Source organism: Cydia splendana, chromosome 3 (assembly GCF_910591565.1).
Source record: "Cydia splendana chromosome 3, ilCydSple1.2, whole genome shotgun sequence".
Classification (NCBI taxonomy): domain Eukaryota; kingdom Metazoa; phylum Arthropoda; class Insecta; order Lepidoptera; family Tortricidae; genus Cydia; species Cydia splendana.
Window position 1 is genome coordinate 17,874,051 of NC_085962.1, and position 19,378 is coordinate 17,893,428.

The 19,378-nt window shown below is 37.6% G+C and overlaps 1 protein-coding gene across 1 annotated transcript in view; it reads left to right on the top strand.

The window, feature by feature from the left end:
• Nucleotides 1–17,797, top strand: part of LOC134806682 (monocarboxylate transporter 6-like) — a 31,673-nt gene extending 13,876 nt beyond the window's left edge. The window contains exons 6-10 of the mRNA XM_063780008.1: nucleotides 2,419–2,566; nucleotides 2,868–3,012; nucleotides 11,820–12,011; nucleotides 13,376–13,567; nucleotides 17,784–17,797. Of these exons, the coding sequence (XP_063636078.1) occupies nucleotides 2,419–2,566; nucleotides 2,868–3,012; nucleotides 11,820–12,011; nucleotides 13,376–13,567; nucleotides 17,784–17,797 (691 nt within the window). The remainder of the gene's footprint in view (nucleotides 1–2,418; nucleotides 2,567–2,867; nucleotides 3,013–11,819; nucleotides 12,012–13,375; nucleotides 13,568–17,783) is intronic.
• The last annotated feature ends 1,581 nt before the right edge of the window (nucleotides 17,798–19,378 follow it).

The following is a 19,378-nucleotide window of genomic DNA, read 5'->3' on the forward strand; positions in this document are numbered from 1 at the left end:
AGTGCTCGTCAAGATGAGTCGGATGACCAAACCATAATGTGCCTTTGTTACACCAAACCTGAGTTCCACTAGGTACTGCCAGGGTACTGGGTCATTTTGCTGAACTGCACGCCGACGTTTCGATTGGCGTGCAGTTCCCATACAAGTTGCAGTCGGGTTGTAGTCCGTCTGTATCGGCCCTAAGTCACTGAAGTTTGTATTAATTATGCTTATCTTTATTTATAATTTTAGCAGTTCCAAGCAATAGTAACACTAAAGGCGCCATTCATTAATTACGTAAGACAATTTTTGCCAGCTTTTGACCCCCTCCCTCCCCTATGTAAGAAATACTAAGAATAGGCTGACCCCGTCCCCCTCCCACCAATATATATATATATTTTTTTTATATATTTTTATGAATGTTTATTTGTACCTGTACAAAGGTACTTGAGCTCGTTTAAGCTAACTCTGCACCGTGTTTGATAGCATAGAGTGTGGAAGTGAAAGTAAAAAAAATATCGCATCTTTGTGATCTTACTTATGAACTATGAAAACCCCCTCCCACCACCTTGTAAGAAAAAATAAGATATGTTCGACCCCCCTCCACCCCAAAATCGTCTTACGTAATAAATTAATGGCGCCAAAACTGTATCTCGAACTGACATTACCCGATTTAAGTTTGCTAACACAACATGACTGATCATCACATCGCAGCGTCACAAAACATACGAGTAAATTGACCTCCGCAGTAAATATACAGCAAGATTGATTGTTCTAGTAGGTATTCACAAAAACTTAATTGCTAAAATGGGAATCAAACCAAGTGAAGCGAGGTGGGTTGAATCCAAAATTGTACCCACTTTGGTATTCATCGTTGTTAATGGCGTAAACGCCATCGACATTATTGAACTTGAAAACACCACATAGGTATCGTATTGTCTGAATACCCACAACGCAAGCCTTCTTACTTAGTAAATTTGTATAAGAATGTCCAATATTTATTTATTTATTTATTACTAACGCCATCTGTTAGAGAAAGAAATAATTAACATTAGCACGAATGTTAATTCATCATTTTGCCAACAGATGGCGCTAGTAGTAATACAAAGTGTTATTACTTTATTTTATTTTTTTAGGTTTATAAAATGATATTTTTTTGTTTGATAACACATCTAGACATGAATTTAAATTACTATGTTAAATTTCAAACCTAACAGTGCAGTAGTTTTTCCGTAAAGTGTACCACAAGAATGCATAGTTCGTCGATTAGTGATAGGGCTCGCTTCGCTCGCCCTAATTACTTATGTATTATAAAAAATGCAACTTTGTATTTAATAAGAGATTGAAAAAGTAGTCTTTTTAAGGCCCGAATATAATGCAAGAAATATTTATTTTACCATAATTTTTTTTTTGCATCAGTTAACTACTTTGGTTTGTACCCAATTTTATTATTATTGGCTTGTATGTGTGGTTGTTTGTTACCACCTCATACAAGCCAGTCACATAAAATTCGCATGACTACAAAAACGCCTCTGTTACTTTTACTTGATACCTACCGTCTTCTAACAGTAATTGAGATAAGCTCGCGAGGTAAATTAGAACGATCAAGATTTTCAATTCGGTATTAAAAATTAACAGGCCTATTCAAGTTTTAGTTGTGCGATCTGATTCCAATACGATACTAATCTTTCAGTGTCTACATCTTAGAGGATATAACCAACGGAGACGCCATGTCTAAAATTTTCGGTACAAAATAGTCTGCCGTTTTTTGCGGGGGAGAGGCACATCAAATGTATAGGTACGTCATGTCAGATAAACGTCAGTCCATACATATGGTTGACATGTGGTTGACCATTGGCGGCCTATTTTCGACAGAGGGGAACGCCTGTTAATGGCGGCTCCATTGTTTGTCATTTTTTCAACCAAAAACGTCACTTATGACTTATGAGTCTTATGACACTGATAGATCAGTATCGTATGGGAATCAGATAGCATAATTAAAACTAGAATTGGCCCGTAAGACTTTTGTGCAAATTCGATGCATAAGTATTGAGACTTCAAATCACTACACCTTATAAAACAAAGTCCCCCGCCGCGTCTGTCTGAACGGATTTTTCATGCGGTTTTCACCTATCAATAGAGTGATTCTTGAGGAAGGTTTAGGTATATAAAGGATGACTCACGTTAGACCAGGCCGTGACCGGACCGGAGCTTCTGGTGCATCGTTTTCTATGGAAATTATCACGTGATCACCTGTCATGTCATAGAAAAGTAAGCGCCGGAAGCTCCGGCCCGGACACGGCTGGGTCTAACGTGAGTCATCCTTAATTTGTTAACCCGTGCGAAGCCAGACGGGTCGCTAGTATGTTTTGTATTATAAATATATTTTAATTAAGTTGAATAATATAAATTGTCTGAAATCTTCATGATTGTTTACAGAAAAATGATCTGCGAAAACGTCGAAGTAGATTTATTAAAAGATCCTCGTTTTGTGAGTACCTTATTGGGCTTGGGATTCGCATTCGTCTCGGATATAACCTACCTGGCTATGGAACCTATGCTACTCTTTTCTTATGGATTCAGCAAGGTACCTATACGTGTTTTTGTTTTAGCGAAGATATATTATATCATTATTGCTGCGGTGCTCTGTTGAAATGATATCAGTATATTTTTTTCCTTAATAAAAACTAGATACTATTCTAACTATGGACTCAATCTAAGCTCAAACATGTCAAATATCATCTAAAGCGGTTGAACAGCTTAAGTGTGGAGGAAGTGGGAAGAGGAGACAGACATGCTTTCATGCTTTCATATATAAGATTAGTAGGAATATATATATAAACTAATACGTAACTAACTTATACTTAATATTATGATATTTATTCCAGATGGAAGTAGCAACATGCGTGATGGCGGGCGCTATAGCCGATTTACTAGCAAGGTTCCTTCTCGCCGTAATCACGTTCTTCGTTGCTGTAGACAGCAGAAAGTTGTTTTTTGGTGGCACTTGTATAACAATATTACTGCGAATTGGTAAGTTATGTGCCCAATGCTTTTTCATAATCCTTGTTTTTTATATCCCAGAGTTCAATTGTTCTAATTTGTCCAACCAAGCTCTTCTTGGGCTCATTTAGACGATGCGAGACCTCGCATGCGAGTTTCATACATTGCGGGTTTTGATCGGTCGGTTGAATTGAACGTAACCATCAGTCGGTAATGTAACTAAAATCGCATGCGAGTTCGCGCGCCGTCTAAATCAGCCCTTATAATATTTTTCACATGGCTTAGGTAGCTTAAAACGCAAATTTGTATTGAGATGACATCATGTCATCGTAAGTACCCTTAGAGGATATTATAACCAACGGAGACGCCATGTCTAAAATTTTCGGTACAAAATAGTCTGCCGTTTTTTGCGGGGGAGAGGCACATCAAATGTATAGGTACGTCATGTCAGATAAACGTCAGTCGATACATATGGTTGACATGTGGTTGACCATTGGCCGCCTATTTTCGACAGAGGGGAACGCCTGTTAGTGGCGGCTCCATTGTTAATTACTCCGAGTAAGTACCCAAGTTATGTTAAAAATTGTATCTGCAAAAGCAGGATGAATGGCAGTAAATTGGCCAATGGAACTATCAATTTACGGCCAAAATACGTCAATTAATAGATCTAGAAACGATATGGATTAGATATGTCAGTGTCAAATGTGACGTTTCTTCAAACAAATACGTCACTTTTGACACTGACACATCTAATCCATATCGTTTCCAGATCTATTAATTGACGTATCTTAAAGTTCGAATCCGGCAGTTAGTATCAGGGATATCAAAACACGCTTAAAATACTAGTTTAAAACAATGCTATTAAAATCTTTTCATACAAGTCCGTGAATTGAATATTACAACACTCCAAAGTCATTGGGTGATTAAATAGGTTTCAATTAATAGAATATTGAGGTCTAGGACGCAGAAACTAGCACAATCTCAACTCATTAGCCCTAAAATCGATGATAAAATCTATTATCGGAAGAAAGGTTTAATTAACCGTGTTGACCCTGAACTTGAATTGCCTTAACTGGCTACGTAAGTACATTGTTTGACAAAGAAACATTTCACAATTATAATAGACCACTATAATAGACAATTCTGACAATGAAAACGCAATAATTTAAACTGGTCGTTATCCAATTACCTATTCCGATAAAGAATCATCGTCTATTGTTTAATCAAGTTAGTTCACTGAGGAAAAATATACTGATATTACCTACTCTTCATAAATTACTCTGTCGACTGTTACATTAAACGGAAAATTAAATCCAATAGACAAGTGCACAAGCCAATCATCCGTTTTTTTCATGCCATATCGGACCATGAAAACTCGGACTGCCGGACAGTAAAATTCATTGTAGTGCACAATCGCCCTACGGGTCGAGACGTCCGGCATTAAGTCATTTTCTATGACGGCTGATCGGTGATCACGTGGTGCCTCCCACAGAAAGCGAAGCGCCGGAAGCTCCGACCCGGCCCCGGCCCGATCTAGCGTGAGTCATCCTTAATCTTTTACCATCGTATTTTCACATGCATGCAAACGTGTATTGCTATTTCAGTCAGTCGTTGACTGAAGTAGCACGACAAATACGAATGTTTCCGAGAAATTACGATGGTAAAGGATTATGCACTACATCCGTACCAATTTTATTTAGTGGCTATAGTAAAACTTACCATGTATACTTAACTACCTACGTATGTATAACATTAAAGTTGGGCACCTTAAAGTTTTTCGTGAATTTTGTGCTCTACCCTGTATGATTTGTTTATCCATTCAAAGAACCATGTCCCAAACTGGGCCCCTGGTGTACACGAATGATTTTTATTACAGTATGTAGTACTAACCGAGTAGAACAATAACCAAAATATTTTAACTTATGAACATGTGTGTGAAGTAAGTTGTAGTTAATTAAAGTTCGTCAGAAACTGACTCTTCATCGGAGCTGTCAAAAATTACAAAAATGTTTTCTATCTGATCGCTTGGTGGGTTGGGAAGTTTTTCTTGGTGTCTTGCATAAGCTAGGTACCAAATTACCGTTAGAATGTGTACACAGCATCCAACAGTACTGGCACCATTTTTACATGTACAATAATATGCTTTGATGGAATCTCTTTTTTTTTATGTAGCTTCATTTTGGAAAAATAATAGTATTTTATACAATCGTGACATAATAGAGAGCTTTTCAGTCGAGTACCGTGTTTAGGCAACGAAGCTTGCTGAGTTGCCTAAGTAAGGTACGAGATTGAAAAGCTTGATTATATTACTATTGTATACAATACTTTTTCTACGAATCAACAAAAATAATACTTTAAAATAGTAGAATCATACAGACCATAGTCTAATAAAACATGGTCTTCTCTTCCAAGAGTGACACAAGCCTACGTCACAATAACATTGCCACTTTATATAGCGCTATCTCATATTATTATATAGCGCTGTCGCATGATGACGTAGGCTTGTGTCAGTCACGTGGTCGGAGTAATTATACCATGATAGTTACAGACAAACCAAACCAAAAGTATACAGCTAAGTACGCGAGCAGCCGCGATACATTCATACACAGGGGCGTATTTTGAAATTTGGCGCCCCGGGCCAATACGTTTTGCCGCCCCAGAAGTCAAGGAAGAAAAACAAAATGCAATCCGGCATGCCGCCCCTGGGGGTTGGCATATGCCGCCCCTGGAGGTTGGCGCCCCGGGCCATGGCCCGGATGGCCCTAGGGTAAATACGCCCCTGTTCATACACATACGCAACCCGGCCGCCGTGCCCTGCGCCCCACGGAGGGTTGGTCAACGACACCTTCTCGTAACTCATGAGGCCCAGCCGGCCTAGCCAAGGTTACAATCGCTATCGCTTCGACAACGAAAAGCATTATGTCTCTTTATCATTCTTCCACATTAGTGTGACAATGACAGTTGCGTTTCGATCGCTACGGAGCGTAAGCGATTGGCATCTTGGCTACGTGGCCTGGTACTTGCTCCGCGCTAAATTAAATTTTTAGCCAGTTGTTTTCTTGATTTTCGCCACCGTAGCCTATGGAGACTAACAAGTAACAATAAGCGGTTTTCGTAGTTTATGGATGTTCCTATATTAAGGGTGTCACATGCGCGTTTCTGACTTATGAAGCAATTGCTCCTACAATACAACCTAAAATAAATAAATAATTTGAGCTATGTTTTTGGTTCGCACTCTTGACCGCGGCGAGCTGTGATTGGTCAACTTCATTATAGTTGACTAAACTGTATCGAAATGAATATTATAGTTGAGTTGGGAGCTCATACATTAAAAGTACCCAATATACGAAATCTTAATTCAAGAATTACAGTCGACAGGTAGAAAAAAAAGATTTTTCCATTGTCTGGACTCCCTGATAATGAATGTTGTCGCAATAGTTTTGTCGACCGCGTGAGAGCAGCGTCACAAGGAACAACATCAAATATTTTAATTAAAGCCAGTAACCTTTTCGAGGTGACCCCGTACCGGAGGCTGACTAGCTCCCTCCGGCACATCCGCCGCTTGCATATCTTCCCCTCCAGGACGGACTCCAGAGACATTTAAATCACATTCTCGAATTCTTCTTGCCATGACGGCATTACACGCGCCCAGAGTCTTAGCCAAACAAGACATATTGTTTGTTACCACCGTCAACCACGAGGAGGTGCTCTGGATAGTCTGGACGCAAGAAGACACATTTAAATAGAGATTTCAAAATCAAACTCATGGTGTAACTTTTATTAGAGTATAACTTTAAGTTACATGTTAGGGGTCCTTGCACATACAATAAGAAGTAGAAACCTTTATATTAATAATTTACAGATCATACTCTATCGACTAGCATGCGTGATTAAATTGTACAAGTGGGGCCCAAACCCCTTAGAATTTGGGACAAGGTTCTTAAATATATTTCCTCCCTCATATACCGAATAAATAGTCTTAAATAGAGACATAGGTATATGTATAACACATGTATAATAAGCTTAGAATAAATTTAAAACAAACAACACAACAACAACAACAACAACAACACAACAAGACAGTATTTTTTCCACTTTTAAATTTATTCTAAGCTTAATAGCATCGTTCGCAGACGTTTCTGTTTGTTAAAAATTAAAACATGACTCGCTCCTTGAGAAACATAACGTCATTATCCAAAAAATGGGGTTTTTGAGTTAATAACGCCATCTAGCTCGTATGATTTGACGACCGGTCTGGCCTAGTGGGTAGTGACCCTGCCTATGAAGCCGATGGTCCCGGGTTCGAATCCTGGTAAGGGCATTTATTTGTATGATGATACAGATATTTGTTCCTGAGTCATGGTTGTTTCTATGTATTTAAGTATTTATATATTATATATATCGTTTTCTGAGTACCAACAACACAAGCTTTCTTGAGCTTACCGTGGGACTTAGTCAATTTGTGTAAGAATGTCCCTATAATATTTATTTATTTATTTATTTATTTATGATCGTAACGCACGCAAGGGGCTGTCCATAAATTACGTCATCGATTTTTGACGATTTTGGACCCCCCCCCCCCCCTATAATCATCCAAAAATCATGCTTCAAATGACCCCATTTCCTCCTACTTCATGCTACCGTCATCCGATGTCCAGACCCCCCCCCCCCCTAATTTGAAATGACGTAATTTATGAATAGCCCCCAATACGAAGACACCTATCGCCCTAGCTCTATTAGAACCGCCAGAGGGCGCTAATGTCGTTATGGCGAATAGAGGGAGTAGGTGCCCGTCTCATAGGAACAATGTCATTAAAGGGAAGTAAATTGTATTTTTTTGCTTAGTGACGGTTTTCTATGAGATTCAATGGTAAGTACGTCAATTTACATAAGAAATAGTGTATCTATACGTACTATGTCACTTTAAACTTATAATATGGTATCAAAATCAAAACTCAATTTAAAGCAATATCGTACTTTTCCCTTTAAGGACACTTGTACTTTTGAATTTAATAGAATAGAATAACGTTTTGAAATAAGTAAAGTGACATTATACCTATAATGACGGTTTTGCTTAAAACTTAAAGCCATAATGCTGACTAAAAATAAAAACGTACTGTTCTTTTACTTTAAGTGACATTGTGATTTTAAGAAGCTGACAGAAGTTTTAGCAGGTCGATCGTCATTATCTGTGTAGTGTCAATATGCTAGCTTAGTTTACCATAGCGACAGTTGGCATGCTTAAGTGAAAAATGTCGTTTTAAGCTTAAAACCACTACAACTGGTACAGAACGCTTATAACGGTGTGGTTAATGAATGTCACTCGTTGTTTAATGTCACTGTGTTGTATTTTTTTTATAAGGTTCATAATAGAGTTGTATTATGGGTACCTACTAGACGACTATTTATAATTAGATAGATATAGCCACATTACGAGCCCTATTGATCTAACTGTGGAACTAGGTTGGTATGTGTAAGATTCCCATATTTATTAATTATAATATAATATTATTTGTGTTGTGTGATACTTTTTCATTCATCAAAATTTGCAAGTTATTTTTGTGATGTCTGTTATGTTCCAATTTTATTTCTGACAAGGTGACACAAAACACACATTAATTATTATTATCACTAGGTAGGTACTTACCTATTAATTACCCATAAAACTATTGTTCTCTTACAGTAGAAAATGTCTCAATGTGTCTTGAATTACAAAAAAGTTTAAAGCTATTTTAATAAAGTTAATACTACTGTTTTCGTTGAAACTGTTAATAAAGATAATACTTATGATGATGAAGAATTCGTACCTCCTTCAGAAGAGCTAGTTCTAATAACGTAATGTGTCGCTTGTGAGTTTTTTGTTGTTTTTCCGGGTTGGTTTAATTTTGCTACTGGCTGTTTCTAAAGTATTTGTTTATTTGTTTATTTTATTTTACAATTAGCACTAACAGTTAAACCTTACGTACTAATCGGTGTTGTGTTACTTATGTCTAACATGCAGACAGGTACAATTAAGATGGATTAAATTACAATATTACATGGGGGATAAAATTAATTACAATTGCAATAAAAATAAATTACCATAAATTACTATAAATTAAATAAAAAACAGGTACACGAGCAAAATGTCAAAAATTCTAATTCTATAATGTTATGTCGATTTACAGTATGGAGCTTTTCGCCACTATTGACTCAAGGTAACGGTTGGATGCTGTCAGAAATTGGTTCTCAGAGGTGTAAAATATGTCAAGTTGGCTATCGCTGTTTAAGATGCTATTTAATTGCGTCATCGCTTGATGTAGCGGGGAGAAAGAGAGAGCACGCGTCTTGGCCGGCGGGACGGCAAAGAAGCCGCGGCTGCGAGCGCGTAATAGCTTGGTGGAGGCCTGGGGTACCCGAATTGCTACCAGGGAGAGTAAGGCAGGATTAGTTAGTGTTCCCCGTATAAGCCGAAGGAAATATTTAATTAGATAGGTATTCCTCCGAGCCTCCAGCGATATGTAGTCCACCATTCCAAGTATAAAAAGAGTTGGATATAAGTATGGGTAGTAACCATATAACTTTTTATATAGGAAACGTGCATATGGTTTTTGTACCCTTTCCAGAAGAAGTTTATACTGCTGCTCATGGGGATTCCAGATTAAAGCATTAGTTTCCAGCTTACTACGCACGAACGCGTTGTACAAAATGCTGATAGCGTGCCTGTTTGTAAACATTTTTGCCTGCCGTATAACGAATCCCAGACATCTCCTGGCTTCATTACAGACCTTTACAATATGTTGGTTAAAAGTGAGCTGAGGAGTATTTATAATGTTGTTATTTTGAATTTGAACTTCTGAATGTGTATTTGTGGTATCTCTTCTTGTAAGGTGTCAAAATTACTTCGTAATTCTAAGTTAAACTGATCGTGGTTACAAATAAGAGTGTGTTTCTGTTTAGGTGTTTTGCCTATTTATGAATTAATTGCTTACGGTGTATTTAAGTCTTAAACTTTATTTTTGCTCTCACGGGTCTGTGATCGGAACTAAATTTAAACCTATTGGTGTACCTAATACCTACATAAATAAATATCTAATTAAACTTTTGTCAGATGAAAATATTATTATATAAGTAGTCAATTTCGTGTGTGATATTCCGCCAGGCGAAGTCCAGGTCCAGCGACTTTGAAGTTTTTTTGAGAAAGAAGGAATTACTTATCTACGTTCATGTTTCGACCAAAGGCAAATGGAATAGACCTAGAACTACGGTCGTTTCTGCTGCCAAGGCCATATGTGGTCCAACTATGTATGTGTGCTTGATCTGACTTCACCAAGGACAATGGTCCATGTTTCCTGCTTTTCATCAGTAGATTTATTTAGAGGATCATAATCTCGTAATACTCTTCAATCTTATCATCGCAATGTGTAGATGTTGATGCGTAGGCTTTGATTGCGGTTAAGGTAGGTATATAGCTTTGGGATTTGGGATATGCTTAACGTCAACACAGCCACCTTGTCGGAGTAATTTGATAATCCGACAATGTTGTCCTGCCACTTCTTTTTGACGACAAAGCGTGTGGGTATCTTCCGCCGGGTAGTTTCAAAGTAGCGCCAATAACAGAAAAGCTAACGGAAAAACGTCTGAGGTGGTACGGTCATGTACAGAGGCGTCCTGTAGACTACATGGTTAAGGTAGCGCTCGATATTTCAACGACGAAGCGAGGACGTCGAAGACCACCTGCTACCTGGCTGACGACGGTTCAGCGAAACCTGAAAGACCTCAATATAGACGCCGACGTTGCACTCAATCGTGCAGAATGGAGGAAAAGAACAGGGAAGGCCGACCCCAAATAAATGAGAACAAGGCCTAGCAGGATGATGATGACGTGGGTATCTTCCGCCCGGGGATTCTTAGCACCACTTTTACAGGGTAATACTTAGCGCCGTAACGAGGAGTCGTACATGTCAAATGAGATTGGGCCATAAGCCCACCATGCTGGTTCAGTGCGGGTTGGTGGATCGCCAGAGGCTTGTTTGGTATTCCACAGGGTGACCACGTGCAGGAGAGGCTGGTCTGGGGTCCGTTACATGACATTCGGGTCCCTTACATCGCATCCCCCAATTATTATCCTCCCCTTTGTTTATTTACTTTGGTAATTTTTGATCGTAAAAATATAGCCAAACAAAACAAGCTAAGAATACTCTAGTTTTAAAGAAAAACTAGTCTTATTTGCTAATTTTTTAAGACTGAAAGTCGCTTACTTTAGTAAATATTAATTAACATCCATGTAAAATGATTCTATTTGCGCTTTTTCTTTGAAATAAACGTTAAGTTATATCAAATAACTGGATATAGTGTCACTGTTCCATAAATTGAATCAATATTGCGAAGTCGTCATGTGACATTAAGCAAAACTGAACGGAATAGTGACATTACAATTTTCTTTTAATTGAATTATCTTAGAAATTAAACAAAAAAAACACAGTTTACTCAAATGACACACAAGATTAGTTTAAAATCTAACAAAATATAGCAAGAAACTCTTTCTTTTATCTCTAGTACGGCAGTTTTAGACGTTTGAAGATTTCGAAAATTTTAAAGCTCTGTACCCAAAAAACACGTTTTTCGCTTAATGACACTGTGTTTCTCAAGGAGCGAATGTATAATAATCAGTTCAACCCACACTAGCGTCTTTTGAGCGTCGGCGTCTAGTCAGCGCTATTAAAAAAGGCGTCGCTGTGGAGTTGGGCCAACGTTGCGTCGTTGCGTTGAGTGAGAGTTGACTAGACGCCGACGCTCGGGAGACGCTAGTGTGAGGTCTCTCAAAATCAGCTATTTGAAATTTATAATGTTTCCAGCGTTGGTGAGCGGTAGCGATCTGTGGTGGGTGTTCAGCGTGACGGTGGCGTCGGGCGTGGTGCGCTGCTCCGTGCAGGTGCTGTTCCCGCTGGTGCTGGCCACCGCCGCGCCCCCCGACCGCTTCCCCGCCGCACTTGGCCTGCACATCATCTTCTCAGGCGTGCTGATGCTCATGGCGGATCCTTTAATCGGTAAATCAACCTCCCCGAAAGATACGAGCATACTAGGGTAAGTAAGTACTGCTCCATACATTTCTTGCACTTGCAAGAAATGTATGGAGCAGTATGCACTTTTGTCTTAGGCGACGCCGCTTGGGTCGGTTGATCTTGACTCATACTATACTAAACTGATAGAACGCCCTAGTCACGAGATTAACTCTTGGTGGCTGCCCACCAAAAAGGCCTAGATTGACTTCCTATTTTTCAGAATAAAGATGAAATGGGCTAAATTGTCCAATTATTTGATTAGTGTAAATCGCAACACTAATTATGAAGGCCAAAATAGTGAGAAAAAACATTTCTATTCCTAGGCCTTAATTACAGTACAGTACATTAGATTACCTTAGTTTGATTCAAGGAACGATCGTGTCAAGCGGCATCTCTTGAGACTAAAGTGTAGGTATAATCTACTGCACTTACTTCCCCTATTAAATACAAACCATTGCGAACATTTTTCTGGTAACTTGTAGGTTACCAGAAAAATGCTCGCAACACTATATTTAGATCACGTTCTAAATCTATGCTTTATCTAAACACCCAATGAATGCAAATTACTATGTGTATCATTAGAACATAAGGTCAAAATTAGGTTAAGCAGAAGAAGGTCGTGACAACAGGTTTTTTTTTATTGTATTAATTAATTAAACATTTTTATAATTTAAATACGTGTCGGCTTAATAGACCCGTGAATGAAATTTAACAGTGACAGTACAGTCGAGTTCAAAGTTCAAAAATGTATGTACATTTCTTCACCTTAATTGATTGCAATAAGCTTCATATTTATGAACTCGAGTTAGAGAGCGAAATGATATGAGATTGTACCATCACGCTACACGATTGTTGCACCATTTAGGGTTCTAGCTAAATTGGTTGTTCAACACTTACGCTACTGAGTAGTTTTGGAGATAAAGGGGGTGGTCGGACAGACAGACGCATGAGTGATCCTATAAGGGTTCCGCCGTTTTTAACAAGCTTTTATTAGGTCGACCTGTATGTAACTAACTTGTAATGGAATCTAAGGTAACTAATTTAACCATCTTCCAAGGATCGTAGCGTCATGAAAATTGGCAGCTGTATGTAGTTCCGATGACAATACAATAATATGGTACTGTCGAACTGATCTGATGATGGAGACAGGAGGTGGCCATAGGAACTCTGTGATGAAACAACGCAACCTAATTGTGTTAGGGGTTTTTAGAATTGTCTCGATGAGTATTAGTTGTCTGTCGTATGAAAAGTACAGTCAGCGATAAAAGCTTGTACCAAAAATGAAATTTTTGCCAAAAACTTATTTCCTTTTGAGTTACGGAACCTAATAAAAGGTGTTTCTTTTTCAGGTGTAATATATGAAGCAACGGGTAGCTACAGCTACTGTTTCTTCGCAATGAGCTTCTGTTGCCTGATCTGCGTTGTGCTGTGGTCCATTGAGTATATAATTTATCGCAAGGATAAACGATGCCCCTACAACCATTTCCAGTCGCCGTTACGACGCGGTGTTGACACATCTTGTGTCGACACCGTCTGTTTCGGTCACAATTCCAGTCGCAGAGTCGTCGCCGTGTCGACACAGTTACCAGAAATGGGGAAGGGTCGACACATGACACAAAGTGACATAAAGTGTGGTCGCCGTGTGCACACATTGTTTCGGGTTTGCGACTACTTTATGCCAAAATCATTCGTTCATTCGTTCATTTTGTTCCTGTCAAATGGAAACTGTCAGATGGAAAAATACTTAAATAAAAATAAGTGACATTAATACGCCATCTCTAAAACGGATTACAAGACGTAATTATATATTGTTTGCATTTATATTACAATATGACTTAAATTATTATGGGGAATTAAACTGCTCGAGTGATTTGATAAACTAAGTGTAATATAATCAACGCGCCACCACATTGTTTTAGTTTAGCCGGAAATGAAATTGTTTACTTCTCAGTGCCTGTGTTCATAACTATATTATTTGAAGCATTTTTAGTACTTCGATGCGTATACTATACTTAAATAACAGAAATAACGCTTTACATACTACGAAACTTGTTAATTATGATGTATAAATATGGTTTAAGGCTGAGAAATATTGCAGTCACAAAGTAGTTGCAATGTTTCGACTTTGTGTCGACTCTGTGTTGACACATGACACGCGCTGTCAAAAGTAATAACAAAGTTACTGGTATGTTACTGGATTTGCAAAATGGCTCCTTGTGTTGATTTGTTTTCAAATATTCTCAAAGTGTAAAAATGCCGTGGTCAGAGATGGGCATTAATCGATTAACTGTTTATTCGACTAATTAATGGAATAAAAAAAGTTAATTCTCAAATTTTAATCGCGATTAGTTTAGTCGACCTAACATAGATTGAAATTGAATTAATCTGAATATTAATCGAATAAATTATCGATTAAATCTCGATTGAAAGTTGACAGGGGGCCATTTTTGTACGTAAAAATAATAGAAATGTCTTGCATGCAGATGGTAGCAAAACACTTTGTCATAAAAGTCGAGATGGGTGTCGATATATAGGTTTTAGGGAGTGCCGATTTCGAAAATAATGACCATTTTGGAATCCGAAATGGCGGCCATGCACTGTGTCATAAAAGTCGTCATGGATGTCGTTTTATACGTTTTAGGGGGCCTCAATTTTGAAAATGATGACCATTTTGGAATCCAAAATGGCGGCCATGCACTATGCCATAAGTCGTCATGGGTGTCGTTTTATAGGTTTTAGGGGGCGCAGATTTCGAAAATGTTAACCATTTTGGATTCCAAGATGGCGGCCATGCACTATGTCATAAAAGTCGTCATGGATGTCGTTTTATAGGTTTTAGGGGGCCCCGATTTAGAAAATGATGACCATTTTGAAATCCAAAATGGCGGCCATGCACTATGTCATAAAAGTCGTCATGGGTGTCGTTTTATAGGTTTTGGGGGGCGCAGATTTAGAAAATGATAACCATTTTGGATTCCAAAATGGCGGCCATGCACTATGTCATAAAAGTCGTCATGGGTGTCGTTTTATAGGTTTTAGGGGGCGCAGATTTAGAAAATGATGACCATTTTGAAATCCAAAATGGCGGCCATGCACTATGTCATAAAAGTCGTCATGGGTGTCGTTTTATAGGTTTTGGGGGGCGCAGATTTAGAAAATGATAACCATTTTGGATTCCAAAATGGCGGCCATGCACTATGTCATAAAAGTCGTCATGGGTGTCGTTTTATAGGTTTTAGGGGGCGCAGATTTCGAAAATGATGACCATTTTGGATTCCAAGATGGCGGCCATGCACTATGTCATAAAAGTCGTCATGTATGTCGTTTTATAGGTTTTAGGGGGCCCCGCTTTCGAAAATGATGACCATTTTGGAATCCAAAATGGCGGCCATGCACTATGTCATAAAAGTCGTCATGGGTGTAGTTTTATAGGTTTTGGGGGGCGCAGATTTCGAAAATGATAACATTTTCAATTTAAAAATGGCGGCAATGCACTATGTCATAAAAGTCGTCATGGATATCGTTTTATAGGTTTTAGGGGGCGCAGATTTCGAAAATGATGACTATTTTGGATTCCAAGATGGCGGCCATGCACTATGTCATAAAAGTCGTCATGGATGTCGTTTTATAGGTTTTAGGGGGCGCAGATTTCGAAAATGATGACTATTTTGGATTCCACTTTTATGACAAAATACGTAGCCGCCATCTTGGATTATAAAATGATCATCGTTTTCGAATTCTGCACTCCCTAAAACCTATAAATCGACATCCGTGACGACGCAAGTTATCTTTATTTTCAGATCTAACAAATTGCTACAGAATACAAAGGACAAAAAAGAAGCGAGGAGGTAATGAAACAAGCAAAAATACAGATGATTCCTCGACGCAATTGGGTGATTCTTAAATTGTATCCAGATTTTTTTTGTCATAAAAGTTTATATTTTTCACATATTACTCTCACAAGTTCCGTGACATTTCGACCTTGTAATTTTTTAAGTAAATGTTTTTGTTTATCTATGAGGATCTCACTAGAATAGTATAATCAAGGTATGTTTATATTTGATGAATGAAATAGTAACGCAAAAAAAAAAATATTTGTGTCTTATATTCCTGCCGAAGACTTTTATTTTACCTTTTCCTTCTACACAAGTTTGGCCAAGTAATAAGGATTTAGGGCTCTCAATTTTATTTTGACTTCTACAACAGTAAAGCTACGAGTACGAGGCCATGTTTGGTATCGTTTTCGTATAAATTCGCAGTACCAAATTTAGTTAAGGTATCACATTGACACCATTCCGAAGTAAAAACATATAAACTTATTAAAATACTTTCTTTTAAACTCCTCTTCACGCTTAAACTGCTGAACAGTTTTAATTTAAATTTGGTACACATATATTTTGAGTCCCGAGACAGGATATAATAAGTTATCTCAAAAATCATCCTTTAAAGGTGTGAAATGAGGTGTAGGGGGGAATTCAGAATTGACTTCTTGAAGTTAATACTGTTTAAGTTTAGGTTTGAAGTCATGTTGTTTCATCATTTTTAACTAAATCAAAGATGTAGACCATCCCAAATTTCATATAAATCGGTTCAGCGGTTATTGATTTCCCGTACAAATTTCCACGCCACTTTTCACACCTTCAAAAGATGATTTTGGTTATAAGATCTATCCTATGTCCTGTTCCGGGACGCAAACTATTTCTATACCAAATTTCAACGAAATCGGTTCAGCGGTTGAGCGTCAAGAAGAGTTTCAAAAAAACCGGCCAAGTGCGAGTCTGACTCGCGTACATTAAGTCCGACTCGCGCTTGACTGCACATTTCTAATAGGTTTTCCTGTCATCTATAGGTAAAGAACTATTTTGTGTATTCAGACGGACATACATACAGACGCACGAGTGATCCTATAAGGGTTCCGTTTTTTCCTTTTGAGGTACGGAACCCTAAAAAGATTTATTTTTATTTTGTGGAATGGTGTCAATGTGATATCTTAAATGGATTCAGCACCCCAGATTTATACGAAAACGATACCAAACACGGCCTAGCACCTTCACTGATATAGATATATCAAGATAAAATTGAGAGCCCTAAATAAACTTTCAAGAGCGGATATCTCAAAAACTATTCAACATATCGAAAAAATTGACTGAATAAACTTGTAACAAATTAAATTAACTTTCATTTTGTATAAGTGGCCATGTCGCTGAGATGCATAGTTTCCGAGATATAATCGAAAAACGGGAAAATGGGACCTTCAAAGCCCCCTCTCTCCCCCCCGCTCAAGGGCTACGGCCGGGGACTTTTGATATGTTCACCTCCTAACTTGTCAAACCGAGTTACGGAGTCAAAAATTGTGTTCCGAGCATTTCCCTCTACAACTTTTGGAGCATTCGTTGCCTGACCTAAGTAGCTTATTGAATTTCTTTAAAAACTTTTCTGTAAAAGGTTGACGGGTGTTGGGTGTTTATATGGTTTCGGTCGATTATTATCATTTGCATTGCCCATGATGACTTACTAGAATTACGAGCACACGAGACACTAATAGTAGTTTGACAAACCTTGGTTTTCAAGAGGTATTTTATATTGACATTTGCTGTCACAAATTTGCTGTCAGATTTAGTCGCAAACCGCACGCAAAGTGCACACAAATGTGTCGACACCTTGTTACGGAAAAGTGTAGACACGGCGACGACACTTTGTTTCGAAACAATTCTAGACACATTGTGTGGACTCTGTTACGACACATCTGACATTTAGTTACCACTTTGTGATTCTGCGACTGGAATGGTTATATGGGTGATTAATGTAAGAGTGCCTTCAAATTCGACTGAGAGAAATAAGTTATAGCTATAATATTTATAAAATACTAAAAATTAAGATAGTTAGGAGTACTTAGGCAGAAGTTAGAGTTATCTTAGCGCCACTGGCACCATTCCACTATAATAGTTTTCAAACTCGAAGGGTAGGATGACACCTGTCATCTCCATATAATTTATAACCTAAAAATGTTAAATCTCGCAAAATTGTATTGAAATTACAGGTGTCATCCTACCCTTCGAGTTTGAAAAACATTATAATCCGGGGTTAACCGGTTAAACCGTTAACCCAGTGTCAAATTGTACTGGTAACCATGGTAACTCCAAGTTTAACCGGGTTAGTTAATGATGCAACTGACCCTTAGAAAGCAACTAATCTTTGTACTTATGTAAGTAATTTCTTGGAAGGTCTACCACTATCGTTCTTCAAGTATTGGAGCAACAGAGACGGAGATACACGAATTATGATTATGATTTTATGTAAAAAGGTTCGCGGTAGGTCGTATTATTAAGGAATTAAGGTCTTTTTCACGTTGACGGTCATATGCACGTCACTTGTATGTAATACCTATATAAAAAAGTAATATAAAGTTGTATGAGTTATATAACAGTTCAAATTTAATTAACTGGATGTGCAATTAGTGCTTTCTGAGTAGGTAGATAACATGATTTGAATGATTACTATCCTGTATTGGTAAAGTTTGACTTATTACCTACCCATGCCTGGCATGTAATTTGTTACTAAAATATTATCATTCAAGGAATGTACCAGAAGGTACCTACAGTACTACTGACAATACTAATGTATATCAAAACGATTATATGAGTAAGTTCTTCTTCTTTATGAAAAGTGGAAAACTAGGAAAAATTATAATAACTATACATATAGGTAGGTAAATGATGAATATACACGCTGAAACTACGTAATTTGATCCTTTGGTATTAATAAGGCAATTTTTTGTATAAAAATATAACTTTTAACGCTTATTTATTCCTGAAAATATTTCGTGATATACATATAATTATAATTCTATCATCAGGACTCATCATGATTGCCTTTTTAACATAGGAATACTTAATAAAAAAAAAAGCGAGCTAATATCAGAATGTTGGACGGGTATTCGCAATTTCGCAGTTCTTGAATATAAGTGTTAAGTAATTACGAATGACCAAAGCGTGTCAAAGCGGTGGAATATAAGAAAAAGAAATCACATGATATGTATTATGTAATTGATTAGAATGTCTACAGCTTATACATTTTATGATTTAGGTATTTATTCACGAACAATAAATAATATTCAGCAAGCTAAGTGTTTGTCATCAATACGTTATGATAGTTTTTCTAAGTATGTTTATGTTTAGCTGTAATGTAAATTTTAAATAAATCGTTTTACATAGGTACTTTATAATCATTCCTAAAGTGTGTCGTAAATTATTACAACACTACATAGGTACATATGAATTAAAATAAAATATTATACATATCATTTAGGAACAAGGAACAAGGAATATCTATGCTTATTAAATGAAAATGAT